This window comes from Amblyomma mixtum, chromosome 10 (assembly GCF_055824585.1).
Source record: "Amblyomma mixtum isolate Tamu chromosome 10, ASM5582458v1, whole genome shotgun sequence".
Classification (NCBI taxonomy): Eukaryota; Metazoa; Arthropoda; class Arachnida; order Ixodida; family Ixodidae; genus Amblyomma; species Amblyomma mixtum.
Genome location: NC_143021.1, coordinates 50,034,107 through 50,057,657, shown reverse-complemented (window position 1 = coordinate 50,057,657; position 23,551 = coordinate 50,034,107). Strand labels below are relative to the sequence as shown.

General features: G+C 46.7%; 1 protein-coding gene across 1 annotated transcript in view; it reads right to left on the bottom strand.

The window, feature by feature from the left end:
* Window positions 1–22,578, bottom strand: part of LOC149325758 (large subunit GTPase 1 homolog) — a 55,554-nt gene extending 32,976 nt beyond the window's left edge. Inside the window, exons 1-5 of the mRNA XM_089562674.1 lie at window positions 22,279–22,578; window positions 14,828–14,960; window positions 11,028–11,151; window positions 6,627–6,713; window positions 5,406–5,492 (exon numbers count right to left, since the gene is read on the bottom strand). Coding sequence (XP_089418800.1) covers window positions 5,406–5,492; window positions 6,627–6,713; window positions 11,028–11,151; window positions 14,828–14,960; window positions 22,279–22,356 — 509 coding nt within the window. The 5' untranslated portion in view covers window positions 22,357–22,578. The remainder of the gene's footprint in view (window positions 1–5,405; window positions 5,493–6,626; window positions 6,714–11,027; window positions 11,152–14,827; window positions 14,961–22,278) is intronic.
* Between the last annotated feature and the right edge of the window lie 973 nt (window positions 22,579–23,551).

The window sequence follows — 23,551 nt, the reverse complement described above, 5'->3', positions numbered from 1 at the left end:
TACCCTAACAAGTACTACCTCCAAATATCCCTCTAACCCAACTCAAGTACACTGGCGGAAAGCATTCACACAGCACTCTTCTCTGCCCAGGCAAGTCATTCTTTTTCAGCCCCAGAGAACCAAGTTCACAAAGGCAGGCACATGCTCCACTCTTGCTGCAACAGGCTGCTGCACAACTTCCCTCTGGAGTGTTTAGCAATTCAACTCAACAGCGCTAACAGACCTGCACCTCTTTCAGGTGCAATTTGCTTTTCACCCACCGGCCACTCTCACCCAGGGAGTTTTCCCTCTAAGGGTTCTCAAACTGGGTTCCACCCAGGCTGCCCCCTCTTCCCCTTTTGGGTGCACTTCTGACAACAGGCATGAGCAAAGTAACACGCACTTTTGTCAACACTCATCTCACAGCATTACTTCCTGTTAGCTTGTTCCTCAGTTTCGTGCCTTCCGCACCACAGACCTTGGCAGCATGCATACCAGTAACAGCATTGCGGGTTTAAGGTGTGACGGGAGCGCCACGGGCAGCGTGTGGCATCCTCTGTCCTTGGTCCACTGCTGTTTCTATTAACGACTTACCAACACATCTAACATGTAACATGTTTGCCGAAAATGGCATCATCCATCACACAATGACTGACATGTCTCATCAAGCAGCTCTGCAAACTAATCTTAATGTCGTTCATGGCCGGTGCAACCGATGGCTCACGAAGCTAAATACTGACAAATGCAAACCTGTCTCCTTCCATCGCCGCCAACAGCCCCTCGTTTTTAACTACGCTATCCTCAAATCTGCTACTGAACTTTTACAATCTCACAATGCGTAACCTTAAGCAGTGATCTTTCCTGGTGCACTCATATCACTAACATCATATCATCAGCAAACCAATCTCTGGGATTTCTGAAACGTCACCTACGTCATGCTCCACCACATGTAAAACTACTCGCCTATAAGTCACTCATCCGGTCTAGGCCGTAATATGCATCTCCTATCTGAAATCCCCATCAAACTTATCTTGCTAACACTCTTGAAGCTTTGCAAAATTGCGCTGTAAGATTCATTCACTTTAACTACTCTTTCAACACCAGCATAACAGCATTAAAACTTCAGTTTGAACTCTTGAACCTAAGCACTTGTCGTCACATAGCTAGCCTTTGCCTGTTCCATAAGATTCATTAAAACTTCCTGTTGGGCGAGTTGGTAGCTCATCTTGAAGTAGAAATGTTATAGCACAAACAAAGACACGGACAAGAGAGACGAAACACACACACAAGCGCTAACTGTCAACTGAATTTATTCGTAAAGGTATTATTGGTAAAAGTTTATTGGTAAAAGTAAAGACAAGACAGTGCGGATAAGCCTAGAAGCCTACCACATACAGAAACTTGGCAGCGAGTGCATCAATGAACAATCCTTAGCCCCAATCTTCGCTCGCACTAACACATTTAAATATAGTTTTTTCCCCTGCACGATCACTGAATGGAATTCTTTACCACGCAACATTTTTAAAAGCAAAGATTTTGTGAAAGGACTAGAAAGCCATATTTTGCATACTTAACATATCCTGTTTTCCTTCCAAAAGAGTTATTTGTCATGCATTTTGAATTCTTACCATACATGAGATGTGTTGTTGCCATTTATTACCCAATATTAGTTTTATCATATAGTTGTTTTTAAGAAATGTGTTGTTTCCCATGTGTTCTTTCTCGCATTGTATATGTTCTTCTTCTTGTGTCCTCAATTTGTATGCCCATCCTGCTTGGGCCAAAACATTGGCCTGCAGTATATGTAAATAAATAAATAAATAAAAATCTCTGTTCCGGGCTGAGATTGACTATTTTAATGCCGCTGCCCGTTGATTAGATGGAAGATAAACGGAAGTGTGATGCCCTTGCCTACCCGCGCATGCACTCGCGATTTGATGGCTCTGACACAACCCTTGTTTTTGTTTTTTGTCATCTTTTCTGTCACGACCCTTCGGCCTATAAAAGGTGTGGCTTTCGACGAATAAATTCAGTTGACAGTTAGCGCTTGTGTGTGTGTTTTGTCTCTGTCGTCCGTGTCTTTTTTTTTGAGCTATAACATTTCTACTTCAAGTTCCATAAGATATTTCACAGTTCGCTTAATCATACCCCATACCTAGCACCAGCTTAACACATATCCCACAGCACTATGCATCCATTTTATGTTGCTTGTCCGCTCACTAGAAGCACTACTTTTTCTGGCTCATTTTTTCCCCGAACAGCTATCATGTGGAACGGCCTTCCCCACGTCATTACTGACATCACCTGCCCATCGACGTTTGTGACGAGTGTTCCTCCTCACAGTCAAATATTATAATCTCACCAATGGTATGTAACCCACCCCATATGTAATACCCCGAAAGGGGTCTCTAAGGTAATGAAACAAAATGAAACTCGTACGGCTTGCCTCAGAAAGCGTGCTTTTTGCAGCTTGTGTTCCTCATGAATCCTTTTGGTTGCACCAACGTTGGACACAAGTTCTCGGCCATGTCGCATTCCCTGCCACACCTGCCGTGTTCGAGAGCAAACTCCCAGCCGTGTGGCTGTCAAGGTGCTTGCCTAGTAAAACACGTTGTGGGGCCAGTTGGTGATGCATTTTCTTCTCTTCGAAATTAAACAGAGCGCTAACTTTTCAGACGAATACACAGATAGACATGATAGACGGCACCCGTCCTGTCATGTGTATCTGTGTATTCGTCCGAAAAGTTGGTGCTGTTTAAACTTGAAGAAAAGAAAGGTGCTTGCCATCGTGCTGAAATTGCAATGCTCGGCAGCAGCACATGAAAGCCACAACTACAATGAACTAACACACTATCACTACTCCTGTGCCTTTTGACAGCCACAAAAAGCTGGAGCTGGTCATGCCGATGCTGATATGGATAGTGGGAACTTGTGGTGGAGTAAAAAGTTAATGATGACGATGATGAGCTGTGGCCTTGGGCGCCATCCGTAGGTGGCACCTGGAAGCTCCTGTGTGTGTGCACGGCCTCTGCAATCAAGCACACCATTGCTTGCAGCCAGAGCTGATTGCAGAGGCCACAATGTGTGCATTTAGAAGGCAATAGTATTCCCGCATGGGTTGTGGCAAGTTCAGGTGCTTCCCTTACGCGGATCTTTTATTTTTTTTAATGTTTCCCTCGGAAAAACAGGGTGTCGCCCGTACAAGTGTTTATATGGTACAGTCGACGACCAATTTTTCGGACTCTCTAGGGACCGCGAAAACGACCGAAAAATCGGGCAGTCCGGAAAATCAAATTTCACCGAAAAAATCACGAACTTATTACCACTATGCCGGAGAAAGCGGCCAATTGTATTGCACACATTCTAAAGCTCCTCGTGACTATATTTCGCCACGCGAAATACCGTATAAACGCGTATAAGGGCCGCACCTTTTTTTTTTTTTCAGATTCGAGGGCCAATTTTCGGGGTGCGGCCCATACACGCGATGTGCGAAAAAAAATTTTTTTATGTAAAAACACACCAACCAGGGAATGAGCGACATTTATTCTACGTTCAATCGTCACTCGCGAAGTATTTAGACTCATGAGCTGGTGCTGCGCTCTGGTGCACGCTCATGCCAAAAGAAGCCGCGCAGCATGTCCACTGTCAACGCGTAGCCGTTGTTCCGAAATTCCATCACATAGAGGAGCAGCTCTTCTTCCAGTTCAGGAAACTCGCACGGCTTGCCTCGGAAAGCACGCTTTTTGCAGCTTGTGTTTCTCTTTTGGTTGCACCATCATCGGACGCACTTCTCGGCCACGTCGAATTTCCCGCCCGCCGCACGCTTACCGACCGCGTTCGAGAGCTAACTCCCAGCCGTGTAGCTGATAAGGTGCTTGCCCATCGCGCTAAAACTGTGAAGCTCGGCGGCAGCGCGCGAAAGCCACTATCACGGCGAACGCACTAACACGCATGCTAACACGCCACGAAAGGCTGGCGATACTGATGCCGATGTGGATAGCGGAAAATCGCGACGGAGAAAAAAGTTGATAATGATCACGGCGCCATCCATAGACGGCACTTGGAAGCTCCGGTGCGCTCGCGCGGCCGCCGCGCCGGAGCAGATCGCGGCCGCGATATGATCCGGCGGCGCGCCCGAAGCGCGCTTCGATCGCGGAGGCCACGGCGTGCGTGTAGCCTCCGCAATCGTATTCGCGTTCCGTGTTCGGGACTAAAGACTCGGCACAGATGAGTTCCGTGAACTCAGACTACGGTTCAAGTTCGTGCAGCAGAAGACATTCAAGGACAGTACGAATTCGAAAACACGCGAGCGCAATGTGCCGACTCGCGCAGAATTTCAGCGTCGCAAGAGGCTCCCTTTAAGCTTGAATTTCGTTTTGTTTGATCAAGTTTTCGATATTTCCTGCAGTCTGAATTAATGAGGTTCCACTGTACACATTATATGGCGGCTTGGGTACTGGCGGCGAGTGCGAACGAGGTCCGAAAAATCGAGTGGTCAGTTGCGGTGCATCCGAAATTTCAAGCGCTCTTACACATTGGCTCTATGGGCCATGTCGCGGTGCCGCGAAAAAGTCCGAATAATCAAGCATGTCCGAAAAATCAGGCGTCCGAATTTTCGGTCGTCGACTGTATGTTTAGAATGCCAGCACAATGATGTGGAAAAGGCACGCCACACAAGGCAGCGTGTGTTACGTACACTCGTGTGCGTAGCGACTGAAAGTTTGGGCCACACTGCCAAACTAGCCTATCACAGACAAGACAAAAAAAAAAAGTGCGCACTTCTTATGGGGTGTGTTTTCGGGTGATCCGATGGCGTCAGCGGCACTGGGGCGATGTTTTGCCACCTACGAGCCCATTTGCACTCAAAGGCCAGCATCTGTGGCCACACGAGGGCACAGAACACAATGTGAAAGCATCTAGACTTTCCCTCCCTTGCACTGTTTTAAATCTCTTGCCAAAGCACAGTTTCCTCATACTTTGCCCATCGATGGCATCTCTGCTAGGACTCTATACTGTGCAAATAATTCTTGAAATTGCTGCTCACAGCCTCTCCTTTGACCTGGAGTAGGGTCAGCCTGTTTTCTTTGTTTATTCTGGCATGTATCCGTTGAGGGGGGGAGGGGGGGGGTCATCTTTAACCACTGTTATCTTTGGTGTTAGCCTAAACACTTCTGTGGTGCAGTGACGAGTGATGGAATACTCGTGTGCTTTTCCCTAGATATCATTTCCCTTGAAGGCATCCAAGATAATCTATCGCCACTCAAGGCGTGGGGTTCCAGTAAGTAATAACAGTAAGGAACAAATGCAATTCCCTGAAAATAATCTCTTGCTGCTTTGTGACAGTTGTAACAGCAAGCCACGACTGTCTCCTTCCTCGGGAAACTTCTCCCACATGTTGAAAGAAAGGTGCATGCTTGGAAGTGCACCTGCGTTCGATGACCCTCCACAGCTGACGCCAGTACTCAAGGTTCTTCTCGTAGGGCGTCATCATCAGGCCGTCTGTCTCTTGCAACCTGCACAGCCAGCACATGCACACATTCTGGACGGCCCCCTACTCTGCTGTGACCCAGCTCAGCATTCACACAAACAAGTAGCAAAAGAGCCCAGTTTTTTAATCTGAAGCTTCGTACAAAGGTGTGGAACCTCACCTTTTATTCCGTGTTGGAAAGCAAAATTAAATGCACACAAACAGTGATGCGGGCCACATGAACATATCAATTCATTTTAAAAAATGACCTATCCTTTGTTTTGTGGCACCTGACAGGAGAAAGTTTTCAACGAAATCAGCCCCATTTACACGAAAATTCATGCAAAGGAGAGACCAGGGGCAGCGAGCTATGCGTGAAGTGCTTTGCCCCTCGATTCTGCATCCACAACACACTAGGTGCAGTGGCTGCAAGTGCAGCACGCACAACTGGTTGGCTCTTCCCAGTCTTAGCCTGGGCAGAATTCAAAAGGGCCAATCAGCTTGTTGGTAAGGGTGGCAAGACGGTTGTCCAACCACTCAGACTGAGGTGTCCCATCACTGAGTGTCTACAAAGCCACATGCTAGCAACTTGCTTGTTGCTGCCCCACTGCGAATGCACTCTTACTATAGAGCTTGGTTATGCTCCTGAGCAACCATTTTGCACGCCAAAGTTTGCGCAGTGGTTGGTTTCATTACTTGCCCCTACATGGCGAGGCGTGCAAGAAGCGTGAGCAATTCAAGCACACTTCTGTGGGCGACTGAAATACTGCATTTTTAGAGTTTTTTTTTTTTTGCCTCATTTACACACTTCAAGTCACGTGAATATGAAAAATTGCTTCAATATAACTGATCCCACATTAAATCTATAATTTCTCGTTTCACTATGTGAAACGAATTCCAAATGAAACAAACAATTGTCAAAATTTTGCTTTTACTTTGTTTTACCCAATAATTTGCTATATCAGCGCTCGTTATAACAAGGTTTGACTGTAATGCACATGATGTAGTGGAAGCCTGGTGACAAAATCCAACCCAAAAGAGCGTCCTAACGTGCTCCTGGAAAATGTGGTTTCTCAGCAAATACGTTGGCAGTTGTGCCAATGCAATGACGCTTTTAGCGGCCATCCGCATGGCACCTCTTGTGCAGTTGTTATAGTGAAGCAAGGAGAGAGTCACCCACTCGGCCAGCTGGCGTCGCCAGACCACAAAGCTCTCCCGCTCGCAGGCGTGCAGCTCCTCGGCACTGGTGCTCTCGTCCCACGGGGGCCTGCAGCCAGGAAGACACACATTAGACACTTTTAGTTGGGCGTACGCACTAAGTTTGTGCACGCATCGTTTACTTTGTTGGGTACACTGCAAATAGTGTAAACACGACACTTTTAATTGGCCGTGCCACAGTGTCCCTCAAGGGCACACGTAAACGGTAGCGCTATCTAGTGAGAAGACGCCAAAGCACATCAACGCTGTGTTGAAGAAATTTTAATCCTTAATTACTGATAACTAGGGCGGGTGCATTGCGAGCCATTTTTCATTTCAAGAAAAACTTTGCAAATAGAACAAAATGTAACAAATGACTAAAAGCTAGACAACTGCTTCGCCAGGTGCCGTTCTGGCGAGGTAAACACACTGCATTCAGTTAGGCCTAAGAGCTTGAAAGTTGCCAAATTATATGAAAAATAGGGGCTAGTTATCACTTATACCTCTACGCGTGGGCTAGAGTGTGTAAAATAAAAGCGAACCACAACCATTTGAGCGAGCTATCGCGTCGAAGAATCTCGCAGTGACATGCATTTATTCTGAAGCGGGCGAGCAGGGCGCCGCCATCTTGTCAATGCATCCTTTAACGTTGTGGGGACGCTTTCGTCCCCTGCGTTTGCTTTCCCTCAGCGCGCTAGTTCCCTGTGGTTAGCTCCTCCGCAAAGCACTCCTCTCGGTTCGGTGACTTTCAACTAACAGGGGAGGGCGCTCGCGTTGCAGCGACACCAGCGCCACGGATGGTGTTTTGCTGCGCGCTCGCGGGGAGCTACGGGGTCTCTTCTCCCTCGGCACCGGGAAGCGAACGGACGTTTCGCTCGCAGCTTCGCTTTTCGTCGGCGGGCGACCTCGTGTGGAAACGCGTTCCCCTCAGCTCGTCCCGTCCGGCCTCGGAGTTATTCCCTCTGCCCTACCGTGGGCGAACGTTCGCTCGTGACCGTGCTGGTGAGTCGGACATCCTCGATTCCTCAGTGTATTTTGTTGCTAGCTGGCGTTATTGTTGCTATAGCAATAAATGCCTTGTTTGTGTCAGCCAGTGTGTCGTTCCTTTGTTCCTGCAGAGCACGGCCCGCCGTGGTTGGTGTGCGCTCGGTAGCGTACGCGACCACGGGGTGGGGTCCGCGCGGCTTTGAACTGAGTCAGCTGCGCTTAAGCGGGGAGAACGTATTTATCTCCCCCAATTTTTTAAACCCCACAACGTGCCATAGCACGCATAGGCAACGGCATGATACGTGCGTACGTACGCAAGCGGACCAGCGGTACGGAACGTTCTGTGCATGCGCAATTGCGACCTGCCTGCGTACGTAAGCCCGTTCTGTACGGCCAACTAAAAGTGTCTATTCCCTGCCTGTGCTTCCACTCACGGCCACACAAAAGAGAGAGAGAGAGATGGACTCAGGTGGTTGGACAAGTTTGGCAAATCCACCTGCAGGTAATTCATGCCTCGCTTGGCCACACAGGCTTAAATGTGCTGAATGCAATGCAGCTCCGCCAGCATGGGGACAGTAGTGTCGGAGCCACAGCGAGGTAAACAAGCCCAGAAAATGCACGGCCAGGGACGTCAACAGATGCCGTGCCAAGACCTGGACTGAGAGAGTCCAGAGGTGCCCTACAGTAGAGGCCAGCTGGCAAACTGTGGCAGCCAGCAGCCGAATAGGGAGCCTGCTATGCCAAGCGACGCAGCGCACTACCTAGTACTACGTGTCGACAATTTTACTCCCACAGCATGCCACCCCAAGGCTCCCACAGCAACTCACTGGGGACGGTTAGGTCACACAGGTAACCAAAAAACAATTCGCAGCATAAAAGCTTGAGCTGTTTAGGGAGAATTAAATCCAGACTGCCACACCAAGGGTGCTTTATTGTTTCAGTTCATTCAGTGCTTAAAACTTGCTTGCATATGTGTTACAAAAAAGTTCATGCAATATCTGCTTCTTCAGGACACACACTAATCCCTAGTGATTACAGCTTTATTCTTCTTACATCAAAGCCCACGCAATTGTGCCATATTTAAACGTGCTGGCAGTGGTCAACAACAATGGACAAGAACACACACCTGCACTGTTGTGTCTCCCTGTTCCAGCACTCTGCTTCTTAGAATTATTATTATTATTAGCCAGCATTCCGCTTTTAAAGGTATGCACCCACAATAATCTGTACACTAATAAATGTCTGCACTGCATGCACAGAAGGGGACGAGAAAGATCAAACTGCCCAAATATTTTAAATTTTTAACATTCTTGGTTATTTTACACACTGCACACACATTATTCAGTAGGACAGCAGTGAATTTTGTTTTGTGAAAATGCTAATATTTCAGGAAAAAAAAATTGCTAACAACATAGCAGAGGCAGCGATTTCATATACAGCTCAAATTTGCAATGAGATAAGAATCGACATATGAAAGTCATGATGGATGTACTTTGCATCTCAAAAGTACAGGTGTGAAAGAATATGTCAGGCTTATTGCCGCCATTGTGCGAGAGTTGTCGCTTACTCGAAAAAATTTCGAAAACAATACGTTTCAAATGAGGCTATTTTCAAGAACACTTTTTTCCCTGCAAATATCAAGCACAATAATATATGGAAGCACAAGAAATATTGCCCTAAATTTATCATTTTTTCTGCGTTGTTTTTGTATTCTTATCTCAGCTGTTTGAATTTTTTTTTGCGCTTTTCTATTTGCCCTGTAGTGTTGTTGTTGTTGTTTCTTTTTAATGTACTTCAAAACATAGTGTCTGTATTTTTTGTTTCTCTCTTTTCTCTACCTTTGATTTTGAACACAGTGTTATTGTGTGTCCCCCCTGTGTAATAGCCTCCTTTAGGGCATTCGAATAAATAAACAAATAAACAAGCCCCGCTACAGTGAAAGGTGCCATCTTGGATTTAAACAGAGTCGGACGAATTGGCTGGGACAGGCGTGGCTATTGGTTCTCCATTGTTTCCATTCGAGGTGGCCTAAAAAGAGTGTGTTGAAAACGGGACAGCTGCCACGACTTGGATGCCACGGGGCAGTTAGAGGAGGGTGGGGGTTGCTACCTCTCGCTCTATGCGAGTGTCCACACAAGCTGCCTGCTCTTGCCTCGTGCGCACTGGTTCGCGGCAGACCTGTGGCCGCGTCAAGTGTCTTTTTTTTTTTTCAGTTTGTGGATTTTTCGGACTTCGATGATTCGGGCCATTTTCGAGGTCCCGCCGAGTCCAAAATATCACTCGGCGACTGTATATTAAAAATGCAGCAACTGGGTGCATGAGCAGGGGAATCGCGCTGAATGTTGAAAAATGCATGCGGCTTTTACACAAAGGGCTGGGGAAGGTCAACGAGCGGGTACTCCTGTGCCTGCTCACCAACACGATGTTGTGCCCGGCAACTCTGCAACATTTCGATCCTCAATTCGACGGGCGGTGCTCACACTGTGGGGAGGTGTCTGACACTTACCACATGGTGTGGGCCTGCCAGCAGAACCCATCCCTACCCCCTATCCCAATCCCCACCCGAGAGGACTGGGAGGCGACCCTGTCCGGTTGCTGCACCCTCGAGGCCCAAAGGGCCTTAAAACGCAGCGCGCCCAGGCTGCGGCAAACGCCAATGGGGTACCTGTCTAGGCATCCCACCTAGTGGTTGTAAGGGCGTGACCCTTCAGGTCACGACCCCCAACACCTGTCCCTATGATTAAATAAATGTTTTCACCACCACCACGACCACACAAAAAAAGATCCACCAGACGGGAAACAGTGTCGTCCTACATAGAGCCACTGCAATTAAATACTGGAGCGTATTCCTGGAAATTACAGTGCAAATCTCCTCTTGGTTTTGTAAGGTGCAATTTCAAACAGTGTGCATGTGACCTGAAAAAAGAAGTTGTACTTTACATACACACGATCAGTGCTCGAATATGCCTGCGTTTGCTTTGCTGGCACCCATATACTGAGGAATTATGACAGGTGCTAAAGTATGGCTCATACTAAATGATTGCTTGGGTCGCCTAATCTAGAGGGTCATCAGCACCTCAAGTTTTTTCACATTATTTTCCACTGCCCAACTGGCACAGACGAGATGAGTGCACCAAACCGCCCACACACATACAACAGAGAAAGGACCACGTCTTCAAGGCCACGGAGTATTTCATTTAGGAGCGATGCTTTTGGTCGGTTTTTGTTCAAACAACTACTCAGTGGCATGCTTTATTGCCTGAAATTGTCTCAATCTCGTCAAACGAAGCCCTTCACCAAGCACTGAGTGCTTGATTTAGCAATGCTTGTGTATGCGTGTTTATGTTGGTGCATCACTGTACACTCTGCAGGCCCTGGATGAATGAATGAAACTCACCTGCGGGGAATGCGGAGGAGGTCCCGGTGCTGCTCGTGCAGGTCACGCAAGCTGGCACGCTCCTGCTCCGACAGCACACCACGCCCGACTCCACCCGTGCCCACCACAGTCACATTCCGCTTCTCTGCACCACCACAGGGCAAGGTCAGCTCAGTTTATATTCACCTCAACAGTCCCCCATTACATAAGGCATGGATTTTTACAGTAAGGACCATGGTAAACAGTTACTGAAAAAATGGTCAGATACAAGTTGCAAAAACCAAGATGGGCAGGTAGTAGAAGTGATTTCGTGGGGAAGGCCGTTCCAGTCTGTGGCGGTTGGGGAAAAAAATGAGGCAGTGAAGGTCCAGACACGTGGGCGCGCAACTTGAAGTGGATGGCTGGTTCGATATGATATGCGTGCTGCTGCTGTGATGTATGGTGCTTGATTAAGGGACGAAAAAAAGAACTTGTGGTGCAGTGAAAGGGTGGCAATGCGACGTTGACAGAAAAGCGGTGATAAACCAGATTCTGCTTTGAGAGATGAAACGCTGATATTATATGAGTACAATGCACGAACAAATCTAACAGCCCGATTTTAAACCGATTCTAATGCGTCGGCAAGATATGATTGGTACGGATTCCAAATGGGCGACGCGTATTCGAGTTTTGGCCTGACAAGTGATTTATGAGCTAGTAATTTTACAGGTTGTGGGGTGTTTCGCAGATTGCGTTTCAGAAAGCCTAAGGTTTTGTTAGCTGCAGAGATAATGTTAGTGACGTCTGCTCCAAGACAAATCGTGAGAGAGGGTTACACCTAGGTATTTGTAAGACTGCACTAGTTCCAGGGGTGGGTTAACAATTGTGTAAGGGAAACAAGCGGGACTGCGCCGGCGGGAGAAGTACATGCATTTACATTTGTTGGCATTTAGCGTCATTAGTGAATTGTTGCACCAGTCTGAAACGCTGATTAGATCGTTCTGGAGAGCAGTTTGGTCAGATATGTTATTCACTGTGCGGTAAACGATGCAGTCGTCTGCGAACATACGTATATTAGAAGAAATACACTGAGGTAAATCGTTAATGTATATTGAAAACAACAGAGGACCAAGGACAGATCCTTGGGGCATGCCAGAAGTTACTGGGAGGGGTCTAGATAAGTTATTGTTGATTAAAACCATTTGCGTATGATTGGACAAAAATTCCTGTATCCACATTATAACGTTAGGGTCTAGGTTCAGCAGTTGAAGTTTTAGTAACAAGCGCTGGTGAGATACCTTATCAAAGGCTGTTGCAAAATCCAGATAGATTGCGTCAGTTTGCACATTAGTGTCCATGTTAGTATAAATGTCATGAACAAAAACAGCTAACTGGGTTTCACAGGAGCAACCTTTGCGAAACCCACGCTGCGAGGGATGAAAAAGCTGTTACAGTCTAAGAAAGAAATAATTTGAGAGTAGATGACATGTTCCATGATTCTGCACGCCACGCCTGTTAGGGAGATAGGTCGATAATTTAATGGAGAGTTTGTTACCTGTTTTGTAGACTGGAACGACCGTTCCCACTTTCCAATCATCTAGCATGGTTCCTGAAGAACGTGACTGGGAGAACAGCAATGACAAGTATGACGCAACCGTGTGTCTCGTGTTCCTTAGAATTTTAGAGTTAATACCATCAATGCCAAATGACGACGACAGCTTAGTCTTCTGGATTATGGATGAAATTCCGTCTTCACAAAATGTGATGTTTGGCATGGTACCTTCCATATTGGAAAAAGGAAAAGAAAAGGGCATTTCGATTTCTTTCGTGAGAACTGTAGCAAATGTGGAATTGAAAGCGTTGGCACATTCAGCATCGGTAATGGTTTCTTGTAAATCATTGGTGAGAGTGATAGCGCGTTGTGGGTGAGGGCTCATTACTAGCCAAAACTGTCCTGGGTTAGTACGCAACGAATTTGGATGTGTAGTAGCATAAAATGAACACTTTGCACTGCATATTGCAGTTAAATGTTCATCTTCAGCTTCGTAGTAGGTTTGCCATCGTAATGAGTTGTTTTTAGCCGCGCAATAAAGAGGCTTTTTTTTTTATTTTCTGTCTTTTTAAGGATTGAGCAAACCATGGTTTTTGGTTGCTGGTGTGAATGTTGCCAGTTGGTACACATTTATTAGCCAAATCATTTAACTCATTTCTTAAACATCGCCCAGTTATTTTGTATCGATTGACTGTGGCATGCAGCTTTGAAGCTGGGAAAGAAGGTATCAAGTTCATGATTTATCACGTGATAATTACCTTTTTCGTAAAGCCTTATAGTTTCCTTTTGAGTCATATTTGGTGTTACAGGAAATGAGAAGGTAGCATGAATGACATTATGGTCGCTAATTCCTCGAAGATATGCAACGGAAAGTAGGGCATCCGGGTTACTTGTCAAAATAAGATCCAGAATGCTTTCGGACTCAGGCGTGACGCGCGTTGGTTGTGATACTAACTGTGTCAAATTAAAGTTCAAACAGATGTCAATGAAATTCCTTTCCTCTGCAGGGCCCGCTATTGAAGAAGATGGGAGGTTGCACCAGTCAATGTTTGGGAAGTTAAAATCCCCGAAAAGGAGAATGGAGGCATTTGGGTAGCTTGTTGTGAGATGAATTAAGTTATTATTGAGTTCGTTGCAAAGGTCGGGAGTGGAATGGGGAGGCCTGTAGCAGACTCCCAGTAGCACTGTTTTTGGTGATGCTCGACCTAGTAACCAGAGTATTTCAAGCTTTGATTTGATATTTACCAGAGTACATAAAATTTGGTGATGAACGGCTATGAGAACCTCACCGCCCCTTGATCCTTCGTGGACATTTTGAAAAACTTGGAAGTCAGGTAGGTCTGCCAAAACATTGGTTATCAGTGACGTCATTCTTTAGCCAGGTTTCTGTTAAGATGAGCAGATTGCTGTCTGTTGATGTTGGACACGAGCTCTCGCTTCGGAAGATAACTGTGAACATTAGTGTAAATTGCGGAAAACGAAAGGTTGCATCTGCAAGTGTGTCTTGGTTTGTTCTTTACTTTTAAGGGTTCATTGATTTCTCGTAATCAATGAACGCTCTATATAGGGGCTGGTTATATTTTGTGCATTTCTCTATCACCTGACTGATAGCGCGAATATGGTCTACAGTCGAGTATCCTTTATGAAAGCCTCCCTGATCATTTGGTTGATTGAAGTCTAAGGTGGTCCTGACCCTATTAGCGATTACGTTAGCAAATACCTTGTAGGCAAAAGACAATAAGGTTATCGGTCAGTAATTCTTCAAGTCCTTGACGTCTTCTTTCTTATGAACAAGAATAATGTTAGCATTCTTCCAAGCGTCTGGTACTGTCGAGGTCACAAGGCATTGCGTATACAGGGTGGCTAGTTTTTGTAGCACAGTCTCTCCTGCGTCCTTCAACAAACCTGCTGTTATCTGATTCTCACCAGCTGCTTTCCCACTTTGCATTGCTCCTAAGGCTTTCTTTACTTCCTCCTTCGTTACTGGATGGATGTCCCTTTGCTGTGCTCTACCGCCTCTCTCTCAATAACATTCTGATTAAATTTGCTACTGTATAGATTTATGCCGAACTCTTGGGCTACTTTAGCTATTGGTCTCTTAACACACACATCTGATTTTTCCTATGCCTAGTTTCCTCTTGACCGCTACCTCCGTTCTTTAGAGCATGCTCGATTCTCTCCATATGCCATCTAATCGGCCAGGGGAAGCCCCGATGTGACATGGTGGCAACACAGCTGCTTTTGTCTCTGGATACAGGCAGTGGCAGCCAGCAGAAAAGTGACGGCTTACCAGCGGTGAAGTCCGTGCCTGCCAGCTCAGCAGTGGCCAGGAATTCCTCCAAGTCGTTCTGCTCCGTGATGCTGGTAACATTGGCCCGACCCCAATCGTAGCCATCGTTCAGCTCAGTTGTGTGCAATGCCGACTGCATAAAAAAAAAACATGGGCACATTTGTTCTGCACTGAAAGACAACCTGCCACGTGAGCAGCGGTTGGAAGAACAAAGCCACGAGAACCTTCCATGCGCTACCTTGCCAATCACTGTTCCCAGTTCTGTGGTGTCTTTACCCAAAAGGACGAGCTGCCAATGGTAACAAGTCACCCAAGAATCGGTGCCACCACACACATTGTTTGTAACAAAATCTACATTGGCCACAAACTTGCGATTTCGCTGTGGCAGTGCTCCGAGGAGGCACAGAGACCGACCTTGAGCCGTTGCCTAGCAACCGCTGCAGCTGGCGGACGCTGTGCCATCTGGCAGGACGTCATGCCGCGCGCCTCGCCGCGGAGCCACCGCCGCTGTTTGGTATGAGGTCACACCGTTTCCTTGTCGTTGCGCTCGCCTCTGCTCGCTTCGCCAGCTGTGTCGCATGCCTGATAACATGTCGGAGGATTGAAAAGGAGAGCTCGCATGTGCTGCAAACACAATTGAGGCGGCAGTATGGCAGAGTATCTCAAGCGGAACAGGGCAGCGGATGCTGCCAACGTCTCCGCGCCGGCACTGGCCACTGGTTCTGTTGCCTTTCACTCCATATAACTCGGCTCAGCCGAGCTGAGCCACAGCCATTTTTCTTTCTTGCTGACAACGCCTGTATTTAGTCTTCTTACAAAACTGCCGCTTTTGGTGATTACCCTATCGATGACACAGGCCAACTACTTCTTCTGTTTGTTCCATTGGAAATGCTGCATCCTCTATCATTAGAAACATGGCAGTTGAGGAAGGATTAAACGATCTGGTGGCACTGCAATTTGCACCTCCTAAATGGTTGCCTGGAAATTTTTCCTGCACTCCACCTTCTGCTAATCATCATAAATACTGTGGCAGCTACCAACTAGACATAAGTATAAGGTATGTCACAGTAAGCCTCGGTCTGAGTCGCAACTAAACTACACGGATGAGGGAGTCTTTATAAGATAAATCTGCATCTGGTCGTGATATGCAGCGCGTATCAATTTTCCAGTGCTTTTGCTCGAGACAACTTGAAGGTGTTGCTGCAGGAGCATGGAAGTTACGAGGCCTCGTATCTCGGGCATCATCTACAGGACCTTGCGCTGGTCGTGAACATGTGTACATTGGTGCAAGCAACGGGCGATTCCAAGAAAAGACTGCAAGAGCACAACAATCACGTTGACGAGAAGCATGGGGCAACAAATGCTCTGGCTGAACATGCTCTCTCCTCGGGCCATGGCATCGACTGGGAAGCCCGAAGATAATCGGAAATCATAACAAGACGACGACAATACTTTACTTGGATTGCCTCCCCATTCAGACGATGCAATCACAGTCAACTGAAATGCAGGCAATCTGGCCCAATACACACCCGCTGCTTACGTCACATCTTGTTGCCTCTACAATCAACCATCACTTGCATCCCTTCACTGTGAACAAGGCCCAAACTCTTTTCACAGAAGAGGTTTTCGGTCCCCACATGAGCGATGGCAGTAAGCCCATCGACCAGTTAATCTGAGGCTCAAGTAGCACTGGCTGCAGGCTCCATCAAAAAGGCATCAGGGAAAAAGGAAACAGACCTGGGACCTGCACAGCTCCTTGAAAAGGCAAACTCTCCCATTGGTCCACTCAAGCTCCTCCTTCCAACTTCTCCACCTTCCATGGGAAGGTACTGTCGTTTGATACACCATCCGTATAGTTAGCCAAAAATGAAAAAAATAAAAACAATTTACACTATCGACCACCTCTTGCAGATAAAACACTGCAGCAAAGGCAGCAATGGTTGCTGCTGTCCCCTATTTTATGCTGCCAACAGAAATGGAAGAGGAGAACAGAAGAGGGAGGAGCACAGTGCTGACTCACAAGTGAAGTTTATTCACAGGAAAGCGCAGGCAAACAATATGACGACCAAACATAGCGCGTGTGTTGCTATGCGGGATCAAGGAGCCATGCAGGCAGATACAAGGCTTTTTTTTTTTTTCTTCATGTGGCAAGCTTCGCCAATTCCTCTTGTTAGTCGGACAGGGTGTTTGAACACTATGATGTAAAGAAGCAAAACAAGATTGGTAATGTCAGCAATGGTCAGCTAAATTACTGGACTTTGATGAATATAATGTATGCAGATATTTTTTTCAGACATGCATTATTGCACCGCCTTTTCTGGTCACTGTATATTTGTCAACAGGATAGAGGAATCTTACACACAACACCCTGGCAAAAACTGTGTTCTGTGCTTGATCCCACACGCCACTTGAGGCTCAGTCTTTTTTTTTTTTTTCAACAAGTGCACAAATCCCATCAACTTTATTTGGTGCAGAAAAAAAACAACACCTACATCATACCTATTGGCTACATTTTTCGGACCATATGGCGATATTTTGGTGAAATATCACTACGAAAACATTATAGTGATATTTTGTTCAAACCCCCTGTACGATTACCAACACAGAAAAGCTAAGCTTACCACATGAAAAAAAAAAAAACAGGATTGTACGTCAGCAAGCCTATCTGCCTACATAATAGGGAAGTTGTGTTCCTTGATCCCAAGAAGCAACAGGCACAGGACAGGGCAGGCCTTTGCCCTGCAGTGGGCGAGTCAGGCTGATGACGATGACAGAGGAACCGGACCTTTCGTCGACAGGGAAGAGGTGTTAGCAGCGTGCATTATGAGAGTGAGAAGAGGCATGCTTCAAATGAGAGACCACTGAGAACAGGTGCTTCCAAGTGAGACTTTGTTCCTGAGAGTAGCAACTCTGACCACTGGTGATGGTTTCAGCGGCAACAATGGCTAAGCTCTTCAACAGCAGCTTCCTCTGGTCCCAGTGTGTCCCCGCACTTGAAGTCGGCTTCTCAGACTGGTCTTCTCAAAAAAAAAAAAAAAACAATGTCCGAGGGCTGGACACTGCAAGTGTCCCTGTGGTATGTCTCTCCAAATGGCACTGACTGCAAAGCAAGCGAGGAGGACAACAGGTGCGCAGATGGGGAGCACCTCCGAAAGCCAGGCCGTCCTGCTGTCCCCCGCACTGCTCTCAGCACTTTCTCGCATTCTCTCCCAAAAAGACACGGCCAAGGGTGAACCCTCAAACGAGGCGAGTGTCTGACATAGAGCACTGCAAGGCAGTTCTTCTCGACCCAGTGACCAATTTGGGTGCCCCCTAGTTGTAGCAGACCGCATCACACTCACACTCTGTGAATACAAAAATAGTGTAACATGTTTTAAATATGTCAAAGGGCAGGTTGTGGACCTCTGTCTCTGAAACTTTGCAAAAAAAAAAACTGCAAAATATACAAGCCAGCTTTTACTTTTTTTTTTGCAAGTTATTTGCAGAGTATGCCAACACATGCGACTTACTCAAAATCAGGCGCGTTTCATCTGCTAAACCACAGCAGGTATGGCTGTTCAAACAAAACATCCAATTTTGTCAAAAAAAATTCAGTGTGTGTGTTGTGTTTTATGGCACATAGGCAGCTAAAAAAAATTCAGGTCTGTACAGTGCACAGTTGGGGGGCAGATATAAAGTTCAATATTCTGAACATTTCTCAAAATGTTTCACGCGTGAAATATTTCAACGGAAGATAAAACAACGCTGTTGTATCCAATGGTTTTGGTTCTCATTTCGAACTGATGAATTGGCTACTTGCTTGTTTGTGTTTATGTGTATTTGATGATCAGCTGTTTGTGTCACGTGCTCGTTCTCTACATATACTTGTCCACGTCCACTAAACTGTGATTGTTCCCAGTTTACGTTGAGTCTTGTCTCTTTGTACGGCCGCCTTGGTCGATACTACAACCTTTGGAGACGGAAGTATATCCATAGTCTCGTTATGCTGTATCATCATCATCTGCCTGACTGCGCCCACTGCAGAGCAAAGGCCTCTCCCATGTCTCTCCAGTTAACCCTGTCCTCTGCCAGCTGTGGCCACCGTATCTCCACAGACTTCTTAATCTCATCCGCACCCCTACCCTTCTGCCGCCCCCTGCTATGCTCGCCTTCTCTTGGTATCCACTCTGTTACCGACCAGCGGTTATCTTGCCTTCGCATTACATGCCCTGACCAATACCATTTCTTCTTCATGATTTCGACTACGATGTCATCAACCCGTGTATGTTCCCTCACCCACTCCGCCCGCTTTTATTTAATTATTTATTTATTTAATTGTTTATTTATTTATTTGTACATACTATTGGTCCAACCTGGGAGTGGACACAACATCAAACTTGTGGCAGACGCAGACCAGCAGGAACAAGATGCAGTCAGTACAGTACCAACAATAAAACGGTGTTAACAAAGTACAGTCATAAAATACAGGTGAAAAATGGCAGGTAATAAAAGATTCCCTGTATGTATTGCTTTATATGGTTAGCAAGACGGACGGAAAATTGTTCTCGAGATTGTGCATTTAGAACTTCGTTTGGCAGCCCATTCCATTCGGACGCTGTTACAGGAAAAAAGGAATATTTGAAACAGTCCTTGCGAAATTTCTCTATTTGGACATGTCTACTATGTTTATTACGGCTTATGCGTGTTCATATTTCGTTTATATATCGCTCTTTCCTCACATGCACTAAGCTATTAATGACACAATAAAAAAGGTTTAGTCTTTTTTTTTTCGCCCCTGAGAAAGGAAAGGCGTTATGTTGTGTTTTATGGCGCATAAGCGACTGAGGCTATCATGCGCCAAGCTCAAGGTATAGAAAATTGTTTTATGTAGGATGTTATACAAAAGTCTAAATGAACGGCGGTGTAAAGGGCCTAAAAAGTTAATTCATGCAACCTAGTAAAAATATAAGACAAATTTTTAAAATTGACTTATGGTAAAAGCTTTAAAGGGGTTCGGTAACCTCAGCAGCCATCCTTGGCTGAGCAAGGATCTCAAGGTCCCGAACCGATGGAATAGGGACCTCAGCCATCTGCTCAGGAGTGAGAAAGTGGCTGGGGTGTTTCAAAAACAAATAAGGCATTAGGTTAAAATTTATAGTTTATCGAGAAAACCAGCTTCTCTTAAAAAGCTAAAAACAAAACTTATATCTACAAATGCATTGTCACCCAAGAGTAGCATTGGACGGAGAGGAATGTGTTCATTATAAAATTGAGTGAAGTGCTTTTTTCTTAGTGTTTCGAGTTTTGAACATGATATTAAAATATGGATTAGTGTGAGCTTGTCTCCACATGTTTCGCAAAGAGGTTCGTCTTGTTTCGTCATTAGGAAGTTATGTGTCAGGTGTGTGCGTCCTATGCGGAGCTGACATAAAATTACCTCCTTAAAACGCTCCTGGTGCGTACAGGACTTCCATTCCCCTAGGACAGGTTTTACATAATGCAGTTTGTTGTTTATTTTATTGTCCCAAGTTGTCTGCCATTTAGCTTTCAAGTTAGAATGTATTAATTTAATGCAGTCTCTATACGGTGTACTAACTTTTTTGATTTCGTGACTGTGAGCTTCTGCAGCGTACAAGTCGGCTCTTTCATTTCCAACTATTCCAATATGGCTCGGCACCCAGCAGAAGAAAGGAAAGGCAAATCAGCTTTCGCATAAAGGGGTGTCACAGAGAGGGGTGTCACTGTACTTGGTCATCAAGTTTAAATATTTTTGTTACTGACTGGTTGTAATAGTTGCACTACGCATTATTTTCCCTGTCTACAACAGATGAGCGGTTGTTCAATACTGTTAGTTTTAAGTCTGAGCTTTTTTCCTGAACTTCTGACACCTGTGCTACATATTATTTTCTCTGTTTATTGCCGATGAGTGGCTATTCATTATTGTGACCTTTATATCTGAGCTTTTGACACTTGTACTTGTAATTTTCCCTTTTTTTTTTGTATTCATGCTCTGTGCTAAAATCCCTTGTGGGTTGTGAAGAAGTCAGCGCAAAAAACGGACTAGGGACAGGAGAGAGGACACGTAAGACAAACATCCTTCTATCCCTAGTTTTTTGAACTGACTTCTTCATAACATGCATCACCAACTAGCCTGGCAGCTTGCTCTCCTGAAATGCATCCCTTGTGTTGTACACCATTTCTTTTTTATGTGCTAATATTGTTATTACATGCACAACGCTGGTGCTATAAGAGGCAGATGTTTTTTAATACGTGGGTGATCGCAACGATTGTGATAACTGACTCCCTACGGCATCATCCGCACCTCTGCTTACAGCAGCAACTGGCCATGAGGTTGCCGTCCTCTGCCTGCCAGTTAGTCTCTGACAGCCACCGTCCGCCGACAGCGAACACGAGTTGTTGTGAATCAGGCAACTCTTATTTCCTTCTGTTATTGGCGGACAACTGCAGTCACTTTTCGACAGAACCGCAACAGCCTGAACTCGAGCGGAAGTCTAAACAACCTCTCAAATTAAAAGTTTGTTTCCTCTTCAAAGTAGCCGTTGAACCGGCGAACTGCCTGTGCCACTCTGCACAACGCAACGGAAAAGACCACTTCTGGAATTAACAAACTTCATAGCCTCTCCACGACATGCGCCACTTCGAACAAATGTGTGCAGTGTTGAATACAACTAGTGCAGAAAATGCAACCAAATCGATTAGACCCTTGTTTTATGGGAGCTTAACGCCTCGAAGCAACTCAGGCTATGGGGACGCCGTAGAGGGCTCAGGGTTCATTAACGTCCCAGCAAACCAAAAACCTCTCAGGGACATCTATCTAGACGTCTCCGAGAGGTTTTTGGTTCGCTGGGGTAGACTGACATCGCACAATACACGGGCCTCCAGAATTTCGCCTCCAACGAAATTCGACCGCCGCGGCCGGGATCGAACCCGCGTCTTCCGGGTCAGCAGCAGAGCGCCATAAGCACTTTGCCACCGCTGCGGGCGCAGACTGCAAGGGTAACAGCTGTCTGCAAGAAAGGTGATCGCAATAATATTGCCTGTGTTTTCGAAAGGGCTTTAGAAACTAATTTTGCCCCGCATAAATACCGTCCGTCATAAGTATGATATAATAAATAAAATCTGAATTCGGACTGGGCAGTCTGCTGACACTCAGATTACCGCCTGGTATCGCAGTTACTTTCGAAACCGGAAGAACTAGCGGGTACGCTTGACAGCGGCACTGCAAGCCAGCATTGCGCAAGATAGCTCCAAGTTTTGTTTGCCACACAGAGGGCAAAAAATCGACAGAAATAATGCCAATGAGGCTGCTGCCGTTTAACCAAAACCTCACAGCTTCGTGCGGAGTGGTCGAGAGCCACCAGCAATGCGACAGCCCGGCGGCACCATTCCGGGAAACAGCGCCTTGACGCGCAGGGTGCACCTGTCCCTCAAAATAAGACAGCGCGACTTACGGCGTCGTAGAGTCGACTCGTCGGCTTTTGCTTGATCAGGCTGCGGCCGAGGCCACTGGCGTGCTTCTTCTTGGTCATGACGAGCGGTTCGCACAACCCAAACAAGAAGCACGTGCGTTGACCACCAAACGAACCACCACGCTTGCGTTATTTGCGTGAAGTAGGGTCCCTACGTGAAGCCTACAAAATCCGAAACTGCGGCTGCTTGGCTTTCGCAGATGGCGCCGCGTGTGAAATCTGCTGCTCTGCTAAAATTGGTAAATTGATTTTTATGCGAAGCATATTACTAGAGCTACACTATAGCCCGTCGAGCGCGGCGGTGGAGCTACCACCGTGACCACGTGACAACATGACGTCACAGCAGAGGGGAGAGGGGCTGCCGGCTCGCGCTGTCGGCCGCGGCGGTGGAGGCTGGGCTCCACATCAGTGGCGCGGCGGCTGACCACGTGACAACATGACGTCACAGCAGAGGAGAGATGGGCTGCCGGCTCGCGCGGTCGGCCGCGGCGGTGGAGGCTCCACATCAGAGGCGCTGCCTGCTGCTGCTGGGGGTACTTTCCATGGGTGCCAAGAATGCTGTTGTAGCCGGTGCTGGGGCAGCGGTTGTACACTCTGCATTGAATTCACCGATGATCCCGTATATAGCTGCCACGGCAATCCTTGCTACATGTCTAGTGGTTGTATTAAAATGACCAAGCATTCAACCAAGGAAAGCCATGTATTACCAAGCCTAGCCATCAATATGCTTCGCATCTGACTAGGCTTAACCTTAGGCCTCAGCCATTTTTGATGAAAGGAAATGCCGCAGTATCTGTCTCACTTATCTCGGTGGACACCTGAACCGCGCCGTAAGGGAAGGGAGGAAGGTGGGAATGAAATAAAAAAGAGAGGAAGAGGTGCCGTCGTGGAGGACTTTGGAATAATTTTGACCACCAGGAGATCATTAAAGGCCGATTCACAGGACCACGGCCGCTTGATGCAAAGCGCAAAGTGAGGTTTGCGCTTTGTATTTAGCGGCCGTGACAGGGCGGTCCGTTCGTCCGCGGCCCGCGCATTACGCGTGTTCATGTCCACATTTGAGAGGCACGCTGTCGGCCCGCGGACCGGCCGCGCAAGGAAGCGCAGGTCAACGTTACTAGATTACGACCACGTAAACTAGTAACGTTGGCACAGGTACCTCTCCCCTCGCGGCCCGCGAAGATGCGTGCGCTAGCTCTGGCAACTGGGCTGGCATGTGGGCTGGAGATCCCATCGACCAATCAGCGTTTCCAGC